Source organism: Hakea prostrata, chromosome 7 (genome assembly GCF_041222555.1).
Source record: "Hakea prostrata isolate BN-2017 chromosome 7, UWA_Hpros_2, whole genome shotgun sequence".
Lineage (NCBI taxonomy): Eukaryota > Viridiplantae > Streptophyta > Magnoliopsida > Proteales > Proteaceae > Hakea > Hakea prostrata.
This window is the reverse complement of record NC_142606.1, coordinates 13,435,385-13,462,450: the sequence shown is the minus strand read 5'-3', so window position 1 is coordinate 13,462,450 and position 27,066 is coordinate 13,435,385. Positions and strand designations below refer to the sequence as shown.

The following is a 27,066-nucleotide window of genomic DNA, read 5'->3' as shown; positions in this document are numbered from 1 at the left end:
AGCCCCCCGCCCTATTGCTCGTTCCCCGGGCGGCCAAAATGAACTCTGGAATGAGGAGATCTCCATCCTCGGTAAACTTAAAAAGATTCTTACTTAAACTTGGAAAGAACTCAAAGGAGTTCTTTTTTTTTGGGGGGAACCCATTTGGCCATTTCAGCACAATGCTACTGCCAATGATGTTAGAGCCCTTGCATCGGCAGTTTGGAGTGGGATTCTGCAAACATGGAAGACTCCGGTGGAATTTGGAATCATGAGAGTTGATGGTTGATCCTCACCCCTTCAACCTTTCGTTATCCCGGGGACTTCTCTATCCTCCTTAATTCTAGCTGTTGAAGTCACATACCCGTACCAGTAAACCCTCTGCATTGTCAGAAAAATATCTTTCGCTATACTACAGTATATAATAATAAGCGTCTCTTGCTACCCAAAACGGACTGGGCAGGAAGATTGAAGGCTAAGATAAGTCAACAGCTCTACACTTCTATAACTACCAAGGAATGAGGAGAAGAGCTCTGGGGGTTACCAGCCTTAATGCCTTGTGACCTCTTTTGGGGCATTCCAACCAGCAAGCAGCCACCAATCAACCAAGTTAACATCTCACCCGAATAAACCAGTTCGAATGCTGAAGAAAGGAGTATCTGAAACTCAATTCACTAAAACAGACCAAGACCAGGAAGCAGCCTATCATGCGGGGGAAAATGCCAACAAAGCCATCCATCAATCACATTTTGGGGAAGAAAATAGTTAAGACATTATCAGAATTTCTGCCGGAATTACCAGATACCTCTTCTAAGGAAATGTGCTTCAGGCAAGAAAATACTTTTACAGTCCAGCGACATCTTCCAAGGAAAATTTTGTTACAAAAGTAATTCTGCTATTACTGTACTGCTATTACATGTTACATGCTCACTACGATAAACTTGAAGCAGAACGTCTGCCAAAAATCTTACCGCATCATTGACCGAATACCTCTGAAACCAAAACCATATAATTTTAAAATGCCTGAATTTCATCTACTTTCATCATCCGATAATAAAAAATGAACCACCGAGGCATTACGCGAGGCCCACACGATAAGAAGGCAGGGGAAATGAGTTAGCCCTAAGATTCTTCTGGACCATCCCCAGGCAAGCCAAAGATTCGGAGGTTCCGGTCCATAGATCCTACTGCTATATATTTTGCATCTGCGCCAAACTTCACACTAGTTGCTTTACCTGAATTTAGTAAAAAAACAGGTCAATAAACATGCACTGGAGACATTAATCACATTCACATAATTTCACAGAATAACAATCTTTAGTTGTCGGAGGGGGGAAAAAAAAGACTATTCTCTGTTAAGGACCTGTGCCAGATAAATCGGGGAATGTTTTGATGCAATTCCATTCTGCCTTGACACTTGCAACTTGGTAAACCCTGCACCGATGTACAAGGAGAACTTAAAAACGACAAATGTACAAATACAATATAATGGAGAATAGAATTCTTAGAAAGAACTGCAATATTCCTCTCACAACGTGCTAAAATCAATACAGCAAAGTGCCTGAGTATATCTTAGCCATTTATGCCTCTATGATTGCCAAGCAGCTAATAAAGGGTAAAGATTTAGAATTTCACAAGAAATGGGCAATCTGACAAAATTCCACAAGAGATCACAAATGGAGGAAACCCAAAAAAAAAACTGGCTCGATTAAGAAAAATAATAATTTTCTTCCTCTAAGAAGCAAAAATAAATCCAAATCTCACCTCACATCTGAACCAGCAATCGCAAGGTAAGATCCACTTTGGTCAAATTCCACTGCAAAAAACAAAGCAATGTATTATAGATAGTTTTTGACAACTGGTTCTATACATCTTTAAAAGCAATGAGAGAGAGAAAAAAAAACAGAACGCTACTGTAAATTGGTCCAAGAAGTCACACAGAGGAGTTCATCAATGGTTATGAAATATCAATAAATAAAACTGGGAGGGTCAGTCAAGAATCCCCACACAAATCCACTAGATCTAGCATACTTAACTTTTGAAAAAGTCAAACTTGAGCAAAGATGCATCCTATTTTGCCTATCTAGTAAAAGTACAGAAAAATTACATACCAGCACTTGTAGGTGTATTTGAATCGTAAGGGGTGAAGGTCCGGAAATTTTTCAATTTGCGGAGATCCCAGAGTTTAACACCATCATGAGCTGACGTCTGATCAGTTAAGATACAACATTAAAATCAAGCATATCACCAAAACCTGGCTTCCTCAATTAAGATCAGAAAACTGCATACCGCCAAGAAGTAACCATTTTCTGAGAAAGACATGGCAGTTACTGGCCCAACATGCCCGTCAAACTTTGCAACATTGGACTGCAAACATAGCATTTCTTTTAGAAGAATAATAAAATATGTATCATGTCCACAAAAAAGCTTATGAGAAAGTCCCCAGAGAATTAATCTAGCACGTACAGAGGAGAAACATTTCAAGTATATATGTGGACAATTAACAATACGTATGATGGAAAAGCGACGAGCAACAATGGTGGTTTTTCCCCTCTCTCCCTCACTCTCGTTAATTTTCTATTATTGGTGGGTAGGGAGTTTTTGCCACTAAGGTGGGGGGAGGGCGGGTACAGTGAATTCCCAATTACAATTGGGTTACATCAAGGATCAACTTTTGTTCTTATTTGTTTGTGATTATCATGGCTGATTTAACCAGAGAAATTGTTGTAGGCTTTTTACTATTGAATGTTGATATTCTTTTGGTAGATGAGACGAAAGTAATGAAGCCTGATTAAAGAGCTGAGATCAATCTTGGATTCAGAAGGTTTTACGCTAAGTACGGAGTATTTGATGTGTAACTTTGGTCACACACTAGAATAGATGATGAGGTGGGGGAAACCTAATGAGAGTAAACTTCCACAAAAGAATTATGTTAGGTGTCATCATGTTCAATTGTTTAAAAAAAATAATACTATAAAGAATGATATTTCCTAGAGAATTAGAACTCTAATAAATGGAGGGAAGCGCCTAGAGTTCTATGTGACTGACATAATCATTTAAAACTAAAAGGAAAATTTGATAGGACAATCATATGACTAGCTAAGATGGATGTGTGGAATATTGGGAGTTATGGAGCATCATGATGTAGCCCTAGATTGGAAGGGATCAACTTGGGGGTGAGGCAGACTTATCACTGGGCTAGTAATTTTCATGCAGTGCTAAAAAAATTAGCCCACAAGGTATGGTCTTATAGCTAAACCACCTCGTTCATAAATTGAAATTAATATTAGCTTTTACAAGTCATTCTCCTCTATGGAAAAACCTTGTGTCTGATCATGATAGGTTGGAGATCAATCCAATCAACCCACCTTGTGGTGTGAAGCCCATTGTCCTTATTGTTCTCTCATTTCCCTCATATTGTTCCTCACTTTCTTCAATTAAAAGGTTCATCTCAGTAATTAATCTTCTGTTTCCAGTTACAAATCAGATTTGCCCTCTACTTGATATCAGATTTTCAGTGATCTTCTCGTCCATTTTTGGTAACCTACACTTTAGCCTAGCATAATTATGATTTACAGTTCTGCCCTACTTCAAATTACAATTGTCTCTGTTGTCATAATGTTATTCTATCGTTACCATTATGATATTACTCCAGATTTCAGTTTTGTTCTACATCTGATGTTGTACTGTAGTTGAGCTTTCAAATCTGGAATTCATTCTCTGGGAAAAGATCTTATATGGTTACTCTTTTGATCATTCAAATAACAATGCTAAATTAGAGGGCCAATAAACTTGGACCTTGCCTGAACCGTCCAAAAGTTCAACAGGTCAGAATAGTGTGTGCATCCCACTTGAGGGTTATGGTTAAGTCAACATTAGAGTTTGATGGTATGGTTATGACCAATAGGTAATGGAGAGTCTACCAGTGAGGGTTTGTGTTGTCATAGATAAGGTTTGAATGATGAACTGGGGTTTCAGCAGAGAATAAGATTCTACTGCATTTTGAAAAAGTGTTAAAATAAATAAATAAATAAAGGTTAGATGGTCAACTGCAACCAAATTTGGATGTTTATTTGGGAGGGTTACACTAATATATATATGATATAAATATGGAAAGGTTTTAATGGCTGGATTAAATGTAATTGGGATTCTATTGGATTAACAGGTTAAGGATGAAGTTGAAACTCTCAGACTTCTTCTGGTCTGGTCAGATGTAGATCTGCTTTGGGTCAAATGTCAAGGGGCTGGATTGGGTTCTATAGTCAGTATATGGAAGGGTTTAATGCCTGGATGCTGAGTAATGGCAACATTATGAACAGACAAACATGAGAATTTTTTTCATGATGGAACGAAGTAGCAGTGAGCATCAGATATTGCTGGTGGTTTAGGGATGTCATGAACAGGTTATTGAAGGAATCTAATGGTTGAATGGATGCAAAAAAAAAAACTGAAGGATTCTAGGGTGTGGTGAATCCGAGAATTGGAACAAGTTGGGGATGGGGACCAATACTTGCTTTTGTGTTTCTAAAGCTTGACAATAGCTGATTATGGATTGGATTCCTTGCAATCAACTCTGAAACTTGAACAATGAAATCTTCAATCTAGTTGAATGGAAGCTTGAAATAGAACATTCGAGGCACTTCCCATTGAAAGAAATCAAATACGTGTACACCAAATCCACTGGAGTTAACATCCAACACTAAACCCAACCCTCAAGAATGGAGGAGGCAGCAGCAGCTTGCACAAACTAATTGTCGAAAACTAGGTCGGGTATCCCCCATCCATGATCCCCTTCATTATATATGGCCACAAGGCCTAAGTCGTATGTAGCCTAGGAGCTGGACTCCCAGGCTGAGCTTTAACAATTCACACCTCCTCTCAAAATCCTAGAGGGTGAAAAACTACTGTATAATCGAAAAAACAACCACATAATTAAAAATATTCACCCCATCTAGCAAGGGAATATTCTAACAACTTGAATTGAACCATTGGTTCAAAACCAGCAAAAGCGGTTCAATCTAAAAACATAAAAACAAAATATACAAGCTAATTTCAAACTCCCCCTACTAGAGATTCTTTAAAATGACCTCAAGTAGGAAACGCTCGGGATCAAAGGCCCAACATGCGTCAAACCAACCCTAACCAATTACTAATAAACCAACAAGCCTATTTGGGTGATGAATCTGCATCACGTCATATGGATAAACTTAAATATAGCAGAAGATGATCTTGATATAGATGAGTGCAAAACTAGAAGAATAAATTATGGAATGATCACACTAGCTAGTTTGGACTAGATACAATTCATGATAAGCTATGAGAAAGTCATTTAAGGTGGCATGGCCATGTTCACAGAAGCCTTTGATGCTCTAGAGGGGAGAAGTGATCTAATCTAGATTGACGGAACTGCAATAGCTAGGAGCAGCCCTAAAGTAACATCAGGAAAAGTGTTGAGATAAAACATGCATGGCTTAGCCCCTTGTATCAAGTAGGACTGAAAAAGAACTGACTGAAAGCTTGGATCCACGTAGCCAACCCCATTTAGTTGGGATAAGGCTGTGTAGTCGTATGAAAGTAAATGGGACCAGAAGACAAAGTACTTAATGAGTTAAACAAACAAGAGGCTAAATTAAGAGTCCAACAGCATGACCAAGTTATGAAAATTTTTATTGAATACCTAGCAACACATGGAAGATACAAAACTAGCGAATTTCTACTAGACTATCAGTCTGACCTCTATTGACCAAACTTGTCAAACAAGTTAACATTTGCCAAAACATACTTGCATCATTCCATTCTCACATGAAATTTTAAATCAATCAATACCTGACTTTTTACATCCCAAATTCGTACAAGTGCCTCTGCGGTTCCAGTCCCAAGGATGAGACCATCAGGATGGAATGCAGCTGAGGTATAGCCCTCCGAACCTGAAGCATCCCCAACCTGCACAAAAAAGTGAGTAAGAGGGGCACAGAGGAAAAAATAGGGGGGGGGGGGGGGGAAGAAAAAGAGAGGCATATCAACCTGAGTAAGGCATAGCCCAGAAGAAATATCATAAAAGCACCATGTATTGTCGAGAGAAGCAGTCACAAAATAATTATGGGTGGCATGGACTGTGACAGCTTGCACCTGTCAGAAACATGAGTAATTATGTCAGACTAAACAAAGTACATCACTGAGACTCAAGTAGCCTTGAAAAGGGGAAATGCAACCTATAGTACATGAGCTCCAAACTAGACCTTCCATGAATAAATCAGTAAGTACTTAACAATTACTCAATACCCTTCATCTGAAGCTGATGAGAGAATATAAGATAAAACAGAAATTCCCAGTAGGCATTAACAATGAATTAAACCAGGAAGATACCATATTTTTGGCCCTTACTCTTACCAAAATTTCAAATTCCTCTTTTCATAATTTCTTGTGGAAATTTATGATTATAGAAACTATTCTGATATTCTATGAACATTATTAGGCCACTGTTAGCACTCAAAAGACATCAGCAGCTAATAGATTCCAAGGGAACTACAGAGATATCAACAATTGATAGCAGCAGTCCTACATGCAAATGAATCCTATTTATTTATGTAGAAGAAAACGGCACCCACCCTGCAGTGCCATATGCCCTCACAGTTTCTCCTCCCCGATACCCTGGTCCCACGATATACCAACAATGACCCACCCTCTCTTACACTTACATTTGCAGGGCAAGGGGATTTCATCCCACACCACCATGTGGCAGTCACCTGCCTTTTTCATATAAGAGACATAAAGTTGCCGATGGTAAAAATGTTAGTCACGCAACCAAACAAGACAAAGGTGCAGAGCCTCATAAGATTTATCTTATAAATAGCTAAGCATTTGATCAGACTGTGAAGCCGCTAGAGCAAGAACAGTCCAACATTGCTTTGGTTTAAGAGGTTGAAACTAATGATCTTGTAACTACAAATGTATAACAAGTCTAGCATTAAACAACCAATCAAAGTACTGAATATAGCTATAAGAAAGGAAAAGAAATTCAACCTCTGCATTATGATCTTTCAATATGTGCTGGCAACTGTAGTTTCCATTTTCGGATCCTTGCCATAGCCGAACCGTCTGCAATGCAGTGAAGAAATTTTCACACAAAAATTAATTAGCAACCATTAAACAACAATCTTCTACAATCAACATTAGCATTATTATTATTTTTTGTGGGGTTTTTTTTTTGGTTGGTGGGGGGGGGGGGGGGTTAGAATGATGCTTTTATCTGATGTAATTAAATCTCTCTAACCTGCCACTATTTTTTTTTTACCATGTACAGGAACTCAATAATGGCAAAGTTAAGAAACATTCTGAAAAGAAAACAACATCTGAACAAAAATAAAATAAAATTCTAAGAGTAGCTCGGATTACAAGGATGGGAGGACCATATTCATTGTACAACCCCTTTTAGTTCAGAGCTCATAATTTTTCCCCCAATTTACTGTAAAAGGGAATTTCCTTATATTAGTAATCATTAGAATGTACCACATGTGATTAAAACATCCATTGATCTACTAGTCAATACTGATTTCTTTTTCTTTTATGAGACTTTTGTATACTGGGGTGCACAAAACTGGCTTTTCACCAAATCCAAGAATGCTTAATTGTGATAAATATTGAAGAAATTATGATCCAGCAAAACTTCATTTTAGATGTGCATCAATGCTGACAAAAGCACTCTAAATGAAAATTTTATATAGAAATCAAAATATAATAAAAATATTTAGATCAAAATTTTGGGGTCTAGAAATGTTTTATCAAATTTAGACTTGCAAAAATCCCTAGAAACTAGAAAGTGAAAAACTTCATCTACAGCTAAAAATCCAGTTTTAGAGGTTAATTAATTATTGAATTCAACATTTTTTCTCTTTTTTATTAGGCATAATTAAGAGAAAGAGAATCTTGTGATGCTCAAGTAATTTACTTGTAACGTTATATAGGTGATATTAAGCCCAAGATTTGCTCAATCTCTATGGAGGCTCCACAATATCCATTGCATACTTATCCAACTAGATAAAAAAAAAAGAACTAGCAGAACACGTCAAATATAAAACTCCGTCTATTGAGTTTTCATCTAAAGGTGAACCCGGTACCAAAGGCTACCGCACAAGCAGAGTGCAGGAGCAATTTTTGTTGGGAGGCTGTTTTGATACCTTGACCTCAGGGCTACAACTGTGCGCCAAGGCCAGCCCCAACAATATTGAGTTTCTGTCTACAACAACAAGAAGCCTTGTTCCGACTAAATGGGATAAAAAACATGGATTCTTGCCTTCCAATCAGCTCTATTAAAAGCCATTTTAGATATAAGGTCTAAGCTAAGTATATCCTTTCTCACCACCTCAGGTTTGCCACTAGCTCTTCTAATTCCTTCAATTTGGATTTAATCACTTCTCTGTACAGGGGCTTTTATAGGCCCTAGGCCCCTGTTGAACGTGATCATGCCACCTCAAATGACTTTCTCGAAGCTTATCACCTATCAGAGCTACCCCCAAACCAACTCAAATATGATCATTTCTTATCTTATCCTCCTCATTGCAACTACATTGAGTTTATCTATATGATGCTTCTTAATAGCTCAACACTACACCATACATCATAGGTGGTCGTACTACGGTCCTATAGAATTTTCCTTTGAGCTTTAAAGGAATGCGTCTATCACACAAGAACCCGGACGCACCTCTCCACTTTATCCACCGTATTTTAATTCTTTAGGAAACATCATCCTCTATATCACATTTTTTTATTTATGGTTGAGCCAAGAAACCTAAAATAATTGTTTTGAGCAATCTCCTTCTCATCAAGTTTCATCACCCGATCATGAGTAAAGTTACAAACTAGATATTCCGTTTTCATTCTACTAAGCTAAAACCCTTTGATTCCAAAGTTGCTCTCTATGATTCCAAAGTTGCTCTCTATGAGCCCCCTGGTTTGGGCCCTATAACTTTCATTGTAGATCTTCTCAGCATAAAACCAAATTGTTTCTCCATAATTGTGGCTACTTGTCTCAAATGCACTTCTATTACCCTCTCTCATAATTTTATAGTATGACCCATCATTTGATGCTTCTATAGTTATTACCACTTTAAATATCACCTTTATTTTTCTATATTGGAACCACAATGCTCCTTCTCCATTCATCTAACATTTTCCTTGTGCTCATAATCTTAGTAAAAAACTTTGTTAGCCAAGCTAGCCCATGGGCTCTATTAAGCAGAATTTATCTTCAACGAACAGTCAGCATGGACATAGAATGCAGCATTATTGACTGAAACTCCTTTTATAATGAAAACAGATCACTGTGGCAGCAATTCCAGAATGAAGATTAAATAACAATATGGTAAAAGGTGGATGACGAAAAAGACAGAGGAAAAGAACGTCAGGAGAAAACCATTCCCTTTCACCCAGGAGCTCCCAACTCTTTCATGGTGTAGTGTGAGACATCTTAACATGAATCAAATACAAAAATGTACTTCCAACAATAAATCACTTTATACATGTAGAAAGGGAATAGATTATTAGTATGTTCAAACTTGTTGAAGGCTTACTTTATCAGCTGAACCAGTAATAAAAAGTTCATCTCGAGGTACAAACTTGACACTGGTAACCTACAAAAGAAAATAAGCCTCATCAAGACAGTGGCTGGGGTTGGAAGACAAAGTTCAGCAATTAAACCAACACAAGAAACAAAACCTTCTTAGAATGGCCACTAAGCGTGGACAAGATCTGACCAGATGTATGGTCAAATATGACAGCATTCATATCAACACCACCAGTGGCAACCACATCCTGTTAGCCAGCCATGGAAACAGCACTAATCAGTCTCAAAACCGAAAGAAAAGATTATCAAACAAAACAAACAAAGGCAACTTGATTAGATAGCAAACATTTTTGTGGACTATTAGTTCCAAATACTGTAGAAATGGATGCACACAGACAGACAGACAGATTTAATAACATAGCAACCAACTTTCAGTCTACTTATGCATCCTGAAATCCCTAATCTACACAGACAGAAGTGTGCTGCTAAGATTGCCAAATGCAGATAACAACATGCACAAATAAAAATGCAAATGAAAAATCATCAAGAAACATATAAAGGACATGAATTCGGAAAATCTGCTTATAACTCCAATATGAATTTTGATAGAAGAGTATCTGCTCCAGTATTGTTAAATGACAATCTAGCCATGTTCTCTATGAGAATCCATTATTATAACCAGTACACGGTTCTCAAAGCATCTACCTAGGCATGCAGTAAGGTGGTTGAAAATTATTTGGCATCACTTTGTTGACATGCAGTTTTTCAGCCACTTTTTCACCTAATCGCTTTCACTTTGTCGCTTTGTGCACCTTATTACCACCTAAAAGCTAAGGCGGTCACTTTTTTGACATTTTGTACATAATAATTTTTTTTCTTTATTTTTTTAAATTAAATTTTATTCTACAGAGCCGTATATGAATTTAATAGTTGGTCATTTCGGAATCCGTAATCAATGAATCATTAAATGGATAATGATTTGGAAATCAAAATGATGTGATTTATTAATTTTTTGTGTTCGATAAAAAGAAGTGGTAAAAACCAGACATCTCAATTCTAATTCGGATTCGAAATTATTCGCTTATTTCAAAAAAGTCAGGTCAAACAATTTGCGGGTCTATGCACAAGGCACTTATTTGGCATTACAGTATCATAGAGGTAAGTAAAATGTAAATTTACTACTTTCATTTTCATACTTATAATTTGATATAGTGCATAGTCATATGTTATGATGGTTGATGAGATGAACTTATATTTGTGTTCTTTTTTGGATAATCTTTCTTAATTATGATTCTTAAATGCTTTTTTTTTCTTTGAATGAATGTGATTCGTGAATGTTTATTTAGCTTACAATGAATATTTATTAGTTTAAAAGTAGTTGTATTGAAAAAAATTGACTGAACCACTTTGTTGCCTAATCGCCTAGGCGGAGCCCCAACTGCTTTGGTCAACTTGCCACCTTGAAAACCATGAACTGGTAGCATTATTAAAAGAGGCAAAGGCAAAAAATGAACACCATGATTTTGTTATGCCTACATAGAGGCTAAAACCAAATCCCCACTCCTTCCAACCATCAGTTGTAAATTATAGTTCAACCTTCAAATTCAGCCATTAACCTGAATCCTAACTCTCTCAATCCTCCAACCATGTGAAGAAATTGACGCAAGGATGATAACTTGATGAGTTGTATTAGATATTAATCCCATATAGACATCTAGGTGCAACCTTGGGAGGCCCACAAGGTGCTCATGTAAATCCAACAAGATGAAGTTGACTTTTGACAGTCTTCTATTTCTTGAGGTTTCATTGTTATGATCCTAAAATAAACTTAGTACACAGAATTAGCAGTGAAGTATTTGAATTAGATTAGGATATTTGACGGTTGAAAGAGGTTTTATTATTTACTTTATTGAGTCTTATAAAGTGATCAGGGGTCATTTTATGAGTTAATTTAAGAAGTTACGGTATTGATGTAGTGAAAATAAACTTAGTACACAGAATTAGCAGCGAAGTATTTGAATTAGATTAGGATACTTGACGGTTAAAGAGGTTTTATTATTTACTTTATTGAGTCTTATAAAGTGATCAGGGGTCATTTTATGAGTTAATTTAAGAAGTTAAGGTATTCATGTAATACACCATCAATCAATCGGAGATGATTTGACTAAAGAATATGACTTTGGAGTAATAATTCAAAGTGGATAGTAACCCGATATCTGAGACGTTACATGAAATCAATATTGATAAAGTTTTGCAATATCTGAAAGATGTCAAATTGATATCCCCTAAGTATACAGATTTGAAGTTGGATACTGTCAACCTAGATTCCCATGCAAGACTATTACACAAATATGCTGATTCATATAAACTCATACCTTAGAGGGATGAATATCAATAGATAAGATACCCGGCTTGCTAGTTTTGTGGAGGGGATGACTGGAGAGCTGGGTGTACCTCTCTAGTGCATCAACAGAGGCCAACGTTGGAGGAATCTGCAATGAAATAAAAACATATCCAATTAAGAATGTCCAAAAACTAAGCAACAAAAAGCTGACTTCAACTATATTATTTCGTTAGCAATTAATCAAATGAGCAGTCCAATAGTGACCCACATTTTATTCCACTCTTGAGTCTTCACTATATTGAAGGGCAGAAAAAAATTAAACTACTTGTCTGCTAAACTGGTCAGAAATAATGTGAAAGGAACAGAGGTTTAGGGCCTGCACTCAGAGATTGTGATCCCAAGACTATCCTGAAATTCTGAGTTATAGTTTGATAACTTGGTTAAATTCATACAGATATAGACCTACTTAAAGCAAGTCATCAAGTCAGTTAGCATGTCAACTAGGCTTACAAGCCAATCCCAATCCCTGGATCTAGGTGAAGGAAAATAAAATTGAAACAAAAAAATGAAGTAGAAATTCTTTAAATTATTACCAACAATTTTGTAACTAACAGCTTGTATAAATCTATTAATAAGCTTGCATTTTACTTTCAACCAATGAAGAGAAAATAGGTTAGTGCAAAGGAATCAGAATTAAAAGTTTAATTTCTTAACTTGAAAAGATTTTATGTTAGTTACGCAAACATCATTACAGAACTTTCTATTCTCATTTTCTCATTGAACTGAAATCTCTTTCTTTTTTATCTCTCTGCCTCCTTTTTATGGAGTGTCGCGCACCGTACTGCACTACAAGCACTACTTGCCACTTTTGAATATGCCAGCTTCATAATGTAATAAAGCTGACGCCCATAAAGAAAACAACGAATTGAAACCCTTCCTCCCCCTGATATTGTTAAATACTTAAATACAAACACTCAACCCATTCAGACAATAAATTGGAAAAATACCTGCCGCTTCTTCCTCTCCTGTGAGAGTGCAGTGTTACAGTCTGTCAGCTCTCCAATGATACCAGAAGAAATACCTGGACGAATTCTCTTTCCCCCAGGGCCAAGCTCCTCATCCTCAGCAGCTGCAAGCATGCATGTACAACTAAAGTAATGACAGAAAGAAAACCAGCAAAGTTTGTGATGCAGATCAAAATATGAAGAGAAAAATTACATCTAACTGTTACTGTGAACAGTATCACAGCCTCATATTTGCCTTGTTTAGGGGTGCACTTTAGAAGATATTCTCACCCCATCAAGTGGAGAAAGATTCTATCCTACTACCGCCATTAGTATAGTTTCTATTTTCAATTTTGGAAAGTAAATCTTATTTCATATAGGTACCTTCTAACCTCAGTTTGTGACTATCTTGTTTTTAGGAGTTTACATTTTGAACTTTTAATGTGTGAAAGTAAGAAGATTCTGTTTAGTTGCTTACCTTTTATTTAGTAGTTTCTACTATCTTAAGCTTCTAATTTCAGAAGCTCTATTTTGTGAAGCTTAACCCAAGAAATAATAGGCCCCACCAATCTCCTAAAAGGAAGACTTGACCATGAAGTCTCTATTACTTGCAAGAGTTTGGTTTGAGAAAGAATTCGTTCAACAGCTGAAACAGCTGTGGGTGAGAGGCCAAAGGCTGAGCCAGCCTCCACGCCTTACTCCCTTTCTTCTTCTTGTTCACATTTTTTCGTTTGATTCTTCTTTCATGTGAGGAAGGAAGGAATGAAGGAAGGGGGGGGGGGGGAAGCAAATTGTTCTCGTTAGATTATATTTGTTCTGCCTGCAACAGATTTCCAGCTGGTTTCTCAGGTTTCAAGAATGACTTTTCAATTGGTCAGCATTCAGAGAAGGAAATGAAACACAATAGGATATCAAGATTATAGTGCATTTAAAATGATTCAGATGCATGCAAAACAAAAACCTCTTTTCCCATTGCTAAGAGCCGAAGCATTTGTTGTCACAGGAGCAGATGCTGAAATTGGCATCTGTCTTTCAGCCAGCGCCAACAACGATCTGGCCTCATCCCTTTCTTTCTTTAGCCTTGCAATAACACGGCAAGCAGCATCATGCTGTAAAAAATAACACAGACTAATCAATGCAGTCACAATGTGGTCATGATTCCTTTCTATCAACACGCAACACGAGAACTTAATGGAGGTACAATAGAGAAAGTACATGGGGCTTCAGCAGGGCGTAATAGAAGTAATTCACTACATTATTATAGACCCCGAACAAGCTAAAAGTAATGAAATATAGGCATAGCTTTTGCCAATTTTCTGCTCTTAGGAGAAACTATCGGATAAATTCGGGATCTCACAGACCCGTCTGATAATAATCATATCCCTCCCTCAGATAGGAGCATGCTCCCTATCATCTCAAATTTTATGCACATACATCCCTTGCTCCAAAATAGAAACGGCAATAAGAAGCCACAAAACTATAGGGAGTAATATTTGATGGACTAGGTCAAAGAACAAAAAGACAGTCACTGAAATATCGTAGCATATGGATAAATAAAACAAACCAGCATCCAAAATTTAGCTTATATATCTGCTAAAAGGACAATACCTGATACAAAGCATGACTCAGCTCTTGTCTTGCCATATGAAGCTGCTGCTCCAATGCAAAAGTGGATAGCATCAAGCCATCCCACTCCTGTTAAAAAAAAACCAACAAGGATTAATTAAAAAATCCATTAGAAACCGCCGGGGGGGGGGGTTGCACTATTTAACATCCAGCATCATGAAGCCAACCACTTTATAAGTAAATACTAGGCAGTATAAAACCACAACTTCATAAGTGTCTGTATAAAACCACAACTTCATAAGTGTCAATTCATAATAATAGAATTCAATGGCATTCTTTGAACTTCTTGTTCATGCAGATGAGTCTCCTACAGAGCTTATTCAGCAGAAATAGACCAAGGGTTGGGCTATGCATGCAATGTTTCTTTTATTCTATGTGTTATATACTTATGATTGGCTAATCAAATGAGCCTAAAATATAGACAAGAAGTACAAAAACGGGATTTCCTTGATTCGTTTAGATAGAATCCTGTCCACTGGGTTCAGCACTTATTTTCACCCTATTTCCACAAATATTCATGAGCCCAAGCCCAAACTACAAAGGAAAATCTGAGGCCCAGAGTGATATAAAGCCTCTACAAGCCCGAGGGCTCTTGATCCCGTTGGTTGAGCGAGCTAGTCTTCCTCCTCAGAGCGATCCCCTATTGCTCACTCAGACCCATCACCCGCCTCAGAAGGGATGATAAACTACCCCACCACTCTGATGGATGCCTGACCCGGAAGTCATCTGAGGGACCGGCGTTCTCCTCTAACCTTATTCGTTCTATAGGGCGAGTGACTTCGCGCCTCTCCCGCTGCTTCATTCTCTCCCGAAAATTTTATTCGTCGATATAGAGGCTACAGCCCGCCTTTTCCGAGTCAAGTGTTTGGGAGTGCTGCCCCCACACCCCTGCCCGGGTGGCCCCCAAAAACTTGAGCAAGGGCCCCCCATGTCCTTTGGCAGCAAAATGTGAAGCATGTGCCATACCCAACAGTTCCAAACTTCCCATTTTTTAAAATTTTGTTTTGTTCAGGTCTTAAATGATCTTGCGTGTTGTTATTTGTTAAACTTTTTTTTGGTAATTATTGCTACTATTTTTTTTATTTTCTGATTTTAAATATTATTTTATAAATTATCTATTTTGAAAAATACATACGTATGCATGATGTATGGGCTTGAACTTAACATATGTGAGACACCATTACTTGATTTAATTGGTCATTGTATTTTGTTGACTTGTTGTATATGTAACCATTCTATCAAACAATTAACGCATGTTGATGATTCTATGCATGTATACGATACAATTTGTACTTCTCGGAACCAGTCATTTATTAGTATATTTGAATAATAACTTTTCAATGGCTTTTTTGGCAAATTACTAATTCCATTATGTTTATTATGCTTTAAAGGTAGGCAACAAAAAATCAAATGAAATGAAGGTCATACAAGCCCCAAAACCTAGGGTTGAAACCTTGCTTGAAAAGTACCAGGTTTCAACCAAAATTTCAGTCGAAACCTTGCTTGAAATTTTGAATTTTGGCTAGGTCGAAACAGGCCTCAAAACCGAAATTGTGATCCTTAGTTCGATGACCAGAGGAGCCTGGCAATGATGGCAGAAGTATTCAATGGGCTTGAGAATGGTGACGGAATTTGACCAAAAAAAGGAACGGTGGTGGAAGGGTTCAACGGTGGTTCAAAATAAAGTTGTCGCAGGTTTTGTTTTTTGGTTGCAGGCAATGAAGAAAAAGAAAGAAAAAAATGAGGAGAAGCTATCACAATTTTTTTTCCTGGTTGAAACTATAGGTTCTAGGGTGTACAAGACCTGGCAGAAGAAATTGCAAGTGAAGCTATAGTTGTAAAGGGGTGGATTATGGGTGGCAGAGCTTCCGGTGGTTGCAGCGCGATCATGGAACAAAATCTCGCTCAATTTCTCCGGTTCGCTACTTGGCGAACCGGCGAGATTTTGCCAATATTTCCCTGGGCTGAAACTTTGTTCACATGCATCTTGTTGATCTATTCACAGTACAGTGTTCCTTGAGAGAAGGCATCGTCTTTTTCAGTTTTTCTTTGAGAGACTCGACAAGACATGGTGAGAGAGAGAAGGAACTTTAAATGAGACAAGACAAGACAAAAGAAAGAGAAGATGAGAGAGCAGAGAGAGAGAGAGAGAGAGGGACTTACACGCCATGGGCATGAAGCCTAAAAGCCCATAAGGTCAAGAGACTCAGTACGTCACATCTCTGCAAATCTGCTATTCTGCAAAATTATAAACTTTATAACAGCAGTTTTCTCTTCCAACTGCGGCGGTGCTAACTGCTACTGCTTCTCTTCCGTAGTTCTCTTTCTTTCTCTTTCTTTCTTCTTCTTCTCCTTCAACGATCCGGCGATTTTCGTTTGATATTAAAACAATTTCGTTTCACCCCCTGGTTTCGGTTTGCCAAGGGGCAAAATCACCAAAATTTGGCGATATTTCGCTGAATTTCGGTGATATGTTCTTCCGTGGCAGCGATAGACTCTGGGGTGTAAAAGCCCTAGCAGAAGAAGATGGTGAAGTTGGTTGGTGGTGGGATGGGCTTTGGTGGAAGAAGTTGCAGCCCGTGGTTTTCCTTGCGATCTGGGGTGTATAGAACATGTTTTACTCTAATGTTGATTCTAAGTTGATATATTGCAAAATAAATGGAGCATTTTCTGAAATCCGAATTTTAATCTCCGCTCAAAGCATTGATATGCAAACCGTAAGTGTGGTGTTCAAGTCTACAAGCAAAATGCAATGGTGGATCAAACTTTCAGCTGTTTGCCCTCATCTTAAGTAGCTCAAGAGAGGCATAAACGGTTCAACTATTTCCACCATCTTGATTAGCTCAAGAAAGGCACAAGTGGGGGACAAGAATTAGCTCAATTCAACTTCAGAACAGAAATTGAGAAAAAAATCTTCATATGAAAAACAAATGAAGTTGAATCAGTAACAAGATGAAATACATAAATCAATTTAGGTTTTCATATGGACATGAAGGAATGGTAAAATAAAACTGAAATCTGCAAAATCCATGATTGAAAATAGATCAGACGCACATACATTTTGGAAAATTCCTAGCAGTCCTGGTATACTAGCCGCCTGTGAAGACCTGGGCTTGACTATCTGCATGTCATGAGAACAGCAATTAGAGTTGAAAAATAAAAAAGCAACAAGTCAGCGAATCATTTAGTTTGGCTAAACTTACCTCACTGGTTTTCAATAACACAATGTCATCCATGGAGAGGGACTCCCCACTGACAGGACATTTCCCATAGTCCTGCAAAACCCCCCAAAAAAAAATACACATAAAGAAAAAATCCAATGTTCTTTCAATGGAAGCAAATACCACCAGCAACAACCTGACTAAATCCTTTAATGCTACATCACTAGAGGAAAAAGTAGCAACACAATCGAAAGAAATTAGAGATGCAAAGAATTACGCACAGCTATATGTCGTTCAATTAACCTCTTCTCAAAGAGTAGTCCGGATTTCATGGAAACAGCCGGCTCTTCCGGCACAACGCCGGAGACTACAAAAGCAGAGTAGAAGAGCACAAATCAAACTACAAACACAGAACTCTCTACACATATACACTAAAAAACAGGAACACTGTACATGTATAAAGAACTAGACGAAAAGAGAAAGAGAGAGAGAGAGAGAGATAAATACTTGAACAGAACATGGTAACCGAAGCTAGGGTTTATCGCAATGTTTCCTTCGCAGTTTCGAAGTTCTGTAGCTGCCGATAGTCAGGTTAGAGGAGACTGAGGATGATTTTTTCGGGAGTTCCTGTTGGAACTAGTGGAGGGAGGCGGAAAAGAATTTGCGACACCCTCCCTCTTTAGATCGGGCTTCTTCAAAAGAGGGCTCTAACGTTGTCGAAGATGTGTTTTTCAGTTCAAGCACTGATGGCACTTTAGACAATTTCACCTTTTTAATGGATGCTTTCGTCAATTAACTATTGAATCAGGTTTGTTGGGAACGGACCGGAAATTCACCCCCAAAAAAAAAAAAAAAAAAAAAAAAAAAAAAAAAGGACCGGAAATCATACCAGAACCGACACAACTCATACTTACACCTCACTTTGTGTTTAAAAACACACAGGTTTTAAAGCAAATTGCACTGAAAGCACCTCAAAATGAGAAGCGTTATAGCACTGACACCGCGCTTTATATTTAAAATGCAAAGAGACTCCAAACTTAGATTTTTATTTGATATATTTGTCAAATTTATCACTAAAAACAGTTAAATTATTGTTTATTTTCAAAAATATCAAAAAAAAATTTAGTAACAAATTTAACAAAATATTCAATAAAATTTCAATTTTGGGGTATCTGTGTTTTTTAAATATAAAGTGGGGTTTCAATGCTTTAAGGCTTTTGTTTTAGGGTGTCAGTACAATTAACCCACCATTGGCAATACTAGTGCAATTTGCTTAAACTTTATTAATACTCTACATCAACACAGATGCGATGATAAAAAATCAACCTCCATTGTTCAACGTGAAAATTTGAAATGTAGATCAAGTGCCAACCATTAGATGGATACCAATGTTGATGTGGCGCACATGATTACTTGACTAATTGTATAGTTACTTATATAATGGATTTTAGTTATCTTGCAATTTAATGAAGATTCCTATTTTCTCTTGTATCACTCGTATTCGTTTAAATTCATGTTTCAAGCTTCAGTATGATTCATATATAGCCATGCATGTGCCGATCAAATACACCACTTCAGCTTAAGTAAAAATAATAATCTCAATGTATTTATTGGCCTCAAATTAGAATAGATATAAAAATATAATAAGAATAATAAATAGTCTAAAATAACCTCAGATACAGCCCCCCAAACTTCCAGTGATACATTCCCTGGTGAATGTCGGAGTTTCGGTGGTTTCGTCATGTAGCGGAACCCGGCATTTCGTACTTTGGGTACACTTTTCTTTTTCTTTGGGTAACCATAGCGTATCAACACAAACGTAGGAAAGCACAACTGATGAAATAGAAAAACTCGATCAAGCTTAGGATGGCCTCTAATGGGCCATGGGCTTTGGCAAACTACAGAATTGTGATAACTTTTATACCAGAACCATGGCCCAAGTCCAAATAGAGCCCATCACGAATTTTGCCACTTAAGGAAAAGAAAAAAGGGTTGTATACTTGTATGGCAACCATTTTTTTCTTTTTTTGGGATAATAATATGGCAACTGTTCATGTTTATTCTGCCTTTTTTATTTATTTATTATTTTTTTACAGAAATAGCCCAAATTATGTATGTGTAATCTGCTTTGTTTCTTGTGCATTTTTTTCATCCATATTCATTAATTTTTGTAGTTACATAAACTTTTTTTTTTTTAACCATTTATGATTTCAGCACTCATAAACAGTTTGAAACAACAAAAATGTATAGAGAGTTCTACCAAAAAAAAAAAATGTATAGAGAGAGGATAAAGTGTTTCACACCTAAAAATAGGAAAACATATCATAGATGTTGTCATACAACCCTGAATGTGGCCACCTACTATCAAACGTCGCACGTAAAAGAAACTCCCATTAAGATTAACTATGAACATATGCTAGACAAGCGCAGAAATATAAAGGAGCCATGCAATAAGTTGATATTGGAGGCTTTTCCAACAATATGAAACTTATTTTTTCTTTGGTAGACATAGGCAAGGTTTTGTTGAACCAAATTCAAATTATCTTATATGTTTTTACTTGTGTTTATTTTTTTTTGTTCGTGATTATGCATCCTTATCCCCAACATAAATATCTTCTTATGCTGGATTTTGTATGAGTAGTGAATAATTCTACATCATCAAGGAATGCCATAGTATAATTTAAAACCCATACTAACTCAAATAATTGAATATTGTTTTTCAAAAAAACCAAAACCGAATCATAATCAAACCTATCCAAGAGGAGCCGAAGTGTATTTGAAGTAATTAGTTAGTGTTGAGTAACTCAGTAAAATTATAAAGCGTGTTGGTTTCGTGTGTGGTTTGAAGAAAAAGAAAAGATCATCTAGTGTGCACATCTCTCTATTACACACGTCAATGCACTTATATGTCAAATAGAAGGTTGTGATTAAATTTCAATTTTGAATTCAAAAATCTTCATTTTTATTTTTTTATTTTTAAGTGTTTTTAGCCAATTGTTTGGCATACAAGTGCACTTTTATGTACAACAGATTGAGTAGAGATACGTGCACAACAGAGGATATTTTTTTCGTGTGGCTTTGGCCGGGGTGGGGACTCGGTCCAATACATTTTCTTGTGGACAGTTTAAAGCTAACCAACAAACAGAACCAACAGGATAAAACATAGTGAGGTGTGACGAGACAAGTCAGCAAGAATGCCACGTATGCAAAAGAGACACGTGTCTACCTGCCTATGGCTGAGTATAGTTTAGACAATGCTGGCGAAGAGGAGCCTCAGCGGTTCTCCGTTAAGCTCGGAATCACCTTACGAAGCCAAGTACGTAAATCGAAGTCTCTATATAAATACCAAAACCCCTCCATTTTCTTCGCTAACGTCCCAATAATTATTTCTAAAAATACAAAAATAAAAATAAAATCAAAACCTCCATATCCCCGTGTCTCCTCTTCTTCTTTCCTTGACCTTTTTTATTTTTATTTTTTTCTGGTTTCTGCAATAAAGTCTTACAGGGGATTGGAGCTTAGATTAAGGCTTGAATCACAAGCCATCATCCTTGTTCTTGAGCTACTTCAGTTCTTGTAGGAATTGACAGTTCGGAGTTTTTGAATATTCCTGGTTTAATTTCTGCAACAAAGACAAAGAAGACGATGTTACAGGATATTATCCATCCACCAGAACAACAACAACAACAACTTCTGAGCGTAAACTCCCACAACTCTCAAGCTTCTTTCTTAGATACATTGCTTTTAGCTTTTCTTCTTGATTTAAATTTGTCAAGAACAATATCCATCTATCTGTTTGGTTTACACATTGCATTTGAGCTGATAATACAATGTAAACTACCTTCATTAGAACAAGAAACAAGTAAACATTGTTCTTAATTCTCTTGAATTTGTTAAAGGACCTTCTAAAAGACTTTTAAAGCTTCTCCTTCAAGGTTTCCATTTAGAATCTCTTGTTTAATTGGATCATGATTAAGTTAAGATCTCCATACAGCATTGCATGTGTTCTTCTATTAAGAGCTTTTATCAAACAATCTTTTTAGCATTTTAGTGTTTTTCCTTTAGCTTTGATTCTTAGGAATCATACTCTTAACAAGAACAAAGACAGAAGATCAAATTCATATCTTGCTAAAAGCATTGATCATTGTTATTAGTAAGTTGCTAACTTTTCTAAAAATTTCACATGGTGTGTTGGATGCATCATTCATTGGCCGCATGACATGTCTTCAATTCTTTTCCTTTCCAATATTCCCGAATCAACTCATGATATAGATAGGAATTTGTGCATTTTATTTTGTCCAACTATGAAAAGTGCATTAATATAACCGTGTAAGAGGGCAATAAAATCATTACATATAAGAAAGAGAGATGGACAGATTTGTCAACCTTGCAACTTAGAGAAAGATCTTAGTAACTAAGGAGGTCCACTATAAAGTTGTTTTAAAGCGACTACATTTCAAGCAAGATTGTGAGCATAATTTAGGTTTTTCTTGTAGTACATTTTTTGAAATTATTTTAGGACCTGTTAGTTACATGAATTTAGATATTTCAAATCTCTAGATTCATAAATGGGACATTTATGTACTAAAAACGTGAATCTGTACATTTATGGGTATGAAGTAAAATCTAGAGATTTCGTTCATACAATAAAAACGTTAAACATTTGTGCATTCACAAAATTTTACCTTGACAGAACTCTTCGAATCACAAATTTAGATTAACCAAACAGTTAATTTTATGAACCATGACTCCATTGATTTGAAATCTCCAGACTCAAGTAACGAAACAGGCCCTTAGCACACTTAGTTTTGATAATGCAAAATTTGAATTCAATCCATTGTTTTTTAGCATATATACTGAAGGAGTTTTCACGAGTCAATTTAGAATTTTATATACATTTTTTTTCTTATTTATTTTTATAAATACCCTTTGGATGGCTACAAGTGGAACACATGTTAGCTAGCAAACTTAAGTGCAAGGGAACGCTATATCCTCATGATCGTCGTTGTCATTAATTTATTGTTATCATCCAAATTTTATTCCACTATTCTGGTTTATCTAAAGATGTTACTTTTATATATTCTCTTACTTAAACACATAAAATCCCTTTTACACTTTCTGTGTCTTTTTGGAGTCTTTAACCTGCATGAAATACCTAATTTGTACTAGTTATGTATAGATCTAACCCTTTCATAATCGAGCTCTGCTAGCCAAATGACTTGGAAATTATTTCAAGAACCAAAATCTGAAGAGACTTTCATTCTAAAGTGGAGCTAAAGAGTTCCCTGGTACAAATGTTCCAAAACCCTATTGAAATTGATAGATGATGGGACCTTGGAAGCTTTGGAACCTTGTGCCAAGCTTCTCTATAACACAACTACATATCAAGTTTGACTGAAATCCTGACTAACCTCATTGTTGATAAGTTGGACATGTTTTCTTCATCTAGTCCAGTTTATATTGTATGTCTGTTCTTGAATCATGATTGATATGGTTTTATTGGTTGCTTTTTACTTGAAGATAAACATTCCAGTTTTCCTGGTTGTATGATTGTTCAAAGCTTTCAGACACTGAAAGGGTTCTTTTGGTCTGATTAGGGTATTTAAATGTGTTGCAGGATAAAGATGTTGTGAGCAGCCCCATAAGCTCTCAACAATTTGAATTTTGTGATCAAGAATTTTTCCGTGAGACTCTTCAAAACTCAGATGTTTCTTCCTGCTCAAACTGCTGCTTTGAAGAGAATTCTAATTACACCAGTAACCTCTCCTTCTCTCCTTCATTCCCTTCTAAACTAGGAAAGTCCAATAACAACAGCAACGACAATACCAGTAACACCAACAACCTCCCCATGATCTATGATTTCCAAGATGAGAATAATGACAATAATGAAATCTCAGCTTCCATAGATTTTTCTACACAATCAACATTTTCAAATGTTGTTCCTCATCCACCATTGCTAGTAGCAACAGAAGAAGATCAGTTTGATCTTGCTTCACTGCAATGCCAAATTCCATTAGTGGATGCAAGCAATAGGTTCTCTACTACATACTCTCCTGACACAGTTGTTACTGATCTTAAAGGACCTTTGATGTTACCGGCAGTTTTCGGAGATGATCATTGCTTGTCTTCATTACCTTCATGTTCTTTCCTTGATACAACTAATTTAGGACCTTTCTTGCCTGGGAATTTGAGCACAACAATACCTGCTGATCCAACAGGAGTAGTTTTCGCTGGAAATATTCTTATGGGCACTGATTTGCAGATACAAGAGTTGGATTTTCAAGGTGATAATTGTGGAGTGTATGGTTGTGATTCAATTCAACAAGTTTACCACTCTGGTGATATACAGGTATATCTAAGCCAATTATAGAATCAGTAGGAGTTCTAGAGCCATTAATAAGTAACTATTTTTGTTGCAGTTCTTTACTATTACTAATGGAAAGAAAATATATTTGATATATGTTTCTTTTGTCTATCTAAAAGGCCCTAACTAGTGATAGCTCCCAACTGGTGAATGGTGGTGGGACTTCTAGTCTAACATCAGAAATTTCCACTTTGGAAGAATCTACTTACAAGGTTGGAAAACTCTCTGTTGAAGAAAGGAAGGAGAAGATCCACAGATACATGAAGAAAAGAAATGAGAGGAATTTCAGCAAGAAAATTAAGGTCTCTCTCTCTCTCTCAATTTCTTGTTAGAAGGATCAAGGTTCATGTCCTCTTCATCTGAGTAGATGAACCTGAAAAAACAGAATTTAAGAATAATATGCATATTTTTTTTTTAATCAAAATATATATGCATCTTGTTGTGACCAATTAACTGATCAAAAGAGCTATAACTTTACCTTTTGCCCGTTGTTTATTTTCCAAAATTATTTACTGCAAGGGGCAACCTTGTCATTTCACATGGTTACTGAAGATTATTAACTCATGTGGAATATACCAGAATCACAGTAAGATTTTTCTGAACTTCTATTCAGCTTCTTCTCCTAATTAATGACTAGTGAATCTACAGTATGCATGCCGCAAGACTCTTGCCGATAGCCGTCCTCGTGTTAGAGGGAGATTTGCCAAGAACGATGAATTTGGGGAAGCTGCAAGACCCAACAGCAGCAGTCATGAAGATGATGATGAAGAAGTAAGATATATACATATGCTTCCTATATACTTGCAGTAAAACCATGTAGAGATTCATCCATAATAGACTTTTCAATATAATTTTCCTTTCATGTCACTCCAAAAATAAAGAGAAGACCATTCAATCCTTGGTGATTTGGGGTTTGTTTGGACTCATGACATAGTGAATCTTGTTGTTGATTTTGGTCCCTAATTGTTAGAGGTAGCAGTGAAAGAGAGTCTCTTTTTACTGTGGTGATTTGGGGTTTTTTTGGACTCATGACATAGTGAATCTTGTTGTTGATTTTGGTCCCTAATTGTTAGAGGTAGCAGTGAAAGAGAGTCTCTTTTTACTGATAAAGGGAGAACTCTAGTGTTCTAATTTTGGTTTTTGTTTGTAATTTGAATTTCTCTGTAGGTGGCAGCAGTGAAAGAAGAAGAGGAAATGGTTGACTCTTCAGATATTTTCTCTCACATCAGTGGCGTGAATTCCTTCAAATGCAACTTCCAAATACAATCATGGACATGAAGAAGATCACTAATCCTCGCGTTGAGATCATGTGTGTACAGTTCTGTAAGATCCTCTCATCTCAATGGAGTTGATGAAATGCTCCATATGTTTTAAATAAAAGGATGGGTTGGAACATTGTCAATTCTATATGTTAATTAGTAGGTGATTTATTATTGGCACACAGTGTTATTTCTTCAAATGCCACAGAGCATTGGTTCTGTTCGATCGACAGATGATCAGTCAAGTGTCGAATTCGAAGTCTATTAATCTAGTCAGATATTCCCTCTGTATTTCCATACTATACATCCCATGTATGTTTACTCATGTATATCAATACTCTAGATATTACTGTGCATTGAAATAGAAATTGCAAATTTGTAAGTATTCTTCCATTGTCTTGAAAATTTGATAGTAAATAAAAGAGAACTGGGCATCTCTTGATGTCATTGAAGACATTTGCAGCATTTGCTGGTTTTTTTAGCTAAAAGTTGTTCAAATTTCAGATTAGGAGGGCTTGGTGGATCAAACCACTGCATTTTATTGTTGATCCTTCCCTTACTGAGTTGTGGAAATTCCCCTTAATGCACCATCAACTTCTGAATGTCACATCTTCTTGATATAGTTCTCACCGAACATCTTCACCTGCCCCACCCCATTGAAAAACACAAAGAATTTATTCCAACTATCCTCTTTTCACCTGTCGTCTCTTACCCTACACAGTGAGTGGCTAACACATTTCCCATTAAGTTCTCACCTTTTTGAGTTCTCTAGCTAGTATATGAGAAGTTTGAAAATTCACAGAGTCAAAGCTGCTTCCTTAGTTCATTGTTGGCGAGCTTAGGGGTGAAAACTGAAAATACCATTATGGGAAATCAAAGAATTTCAATGGTTAGTTTTTGAGGATAAAGATATATTGTTAATAATGCGAGCAGTGGTTTGGTTAAAAGTTTGATTGATCTCCATAACTAGTTGGGATCTACTTTCCACTTCATTAGCAAACCTGGATTGTCATGGTTGAAAATTTTTATGAACCTCCCAAATCTGATGATTCGCAGTTGTAGGAACCGAAGGATCGAACCAGAATGAGGTATTACAACCATTTTCGACTTTCCTAATGACCAAACATATAAGATAAAGAAAATATGTTCTTAAACTATTCCATAAGTTATATCCCCAAATTTTCCCTAACTTAGAATCAAAGATCGAAGTCATAGGAAAATATTCAGCCTTTAGGCATTTTGCCCAAATCAAATCAAGTTCATTTAGGAGCCTCCACCCTTGCTTCAAGAGAAGGGCAACATTCATGTGCTCCATTTTTGCCTACTGCCTTTGGCCTTCAACATGTATCCTAGACAATCAAAGTTAGATGCTTGCTTCCTTCTGTAGATTCCAACTAGAATCTCTAGCAAAGAGAGTCCATTTTTCTACAGATAGCTTTAGGGAACGGGGTGAATTGCATGCATATGGTAAATTGGAAGAGCTTGTAGCACGGATTATAAAAGCACAGGTCTCCTAGCAAAGGAGAGAGACTTGGCTTTCCAACCAGCGAGTTTTTAAGTAAAACTTTGCAACTGTGGTTCCAGACTTTTAGACCTTACTCTTGTGGTTGATAAATGAGCTTCCAAGTACACAGCACTCGGTTTCATCTCCTAGACGCCCAGAATTATTAAAAGTTTAGTTCAACCACCAAATCGAGACATTTGCACTAGGGAAGAAAAAAACAAACAAAACAAAACCCTCACCTTTCTCCAAACTGATCACCTACC

The 27,066-nt window shown here is 36.7% G+C and overlaps 2 protein-coding genes across 2 annotated transcripts; one reads left to right on the top strand and one right to left on the bottom strand.

Moving 5' to 3' along the window:
• Positions 1-1,014: 1,014 nt before the first annotated feature.
• Positions 1,015-18,424, bottom strand: LOC149009935 (pre-mRNA-processing factor 19-like). The gene is made up of 18 exons (XM_089160608.1): positions 18,184-18,424; positions 17,958-18,043; positions 17,719-17,790; positions 17,574-17,636; positions 14,498-14,584; positions 13,851-13,998; positions 12,893-13,014; positions 11,917-12,033; positions 9,694-9,789; positions 9,549-9,608; positions 7,003-7,077; positions 6,004-6,108; positions 5,806-5,922; positions 2,269-2,346; positions 2,091-2,187; positions 1,744-1,795; positions 1,343-1,413; positions 1,015-1,214 (listed from the first exon to the last, which is right to left on the bottom strand). Exons 1-18 carry the CDS (start codon positions 18,194-18,196, stop codon positions 1,102-1,104), a joined length of 1,572 nt encoding a protein of 523 aa, XP_089016734.1. The 5' UTR covers positions 18,197-18,424; the 3' UTR covers positions 1,015-1,101.
• Positions 18,425-20,908: 2,484 nt separating this feature from the next.
• On the top strand, positions 20,909-25,598 carry LOC149009934 (uncharacterized). Its single transcript, XM_089162386.1, has 5 exons — positions 20,909-20,992; positions 23,294-24,025; positions 24,160-24,342; positions 24,689-24,811; positions 25,208-25,598. The coding sequence occupies exons 1-5, from the start codon at positions 20,909-20,911 to the stop codon at positions 25,316-25,318; spliced, it is 1,233 nt and encodes a 410-aa protein (XP_089018512.1). The 3' UTR covers positions 25,319-25,598.
• The last annotated feature ends 1,468 nt before the right edge of the window (positions 25,599-27,066 follow it).

Coding starts and splice junctions, on each gene's coding strand:
- LOC149009935 (XM_089160608.1), bottom strand. Junction 13,015..13,850: donor TCTTAGCAATGGGAAAAGAG/GTTTTTGTTTTG, acceptor GCATGCTTGCAG/CTGCTGAGGATGAGGAGCTT. Junction 1,215..1,342: donor CCCCGATTTATCTGGCACAG/GTCCTTAACAGA, acceptor TACTAAATTCAG/GTAAAGCAACTAGTGTGAAG.
- LOC149009934 (XM_089162386.1), top strand. CDS start 20,909: ATGGCTGAGTATAGTTTAGACAATGCTGGCGAAGAGGAGCCTCAGCGG. Junction 24,343..24,688: donor ATTTCAGCAAGAAAATTAAG/GTCTCTCTCTCT, acceptor GTGAATCTACAG/TATGCATGCCGCAAGACTCT. Junction 24,812..25,207: donor ATGAAGATGATGATGAAGAA/GTAAGATATATA, acceptor ATTTCTCTGTAG/GTGGCAGCAGTGAAAGAAGA.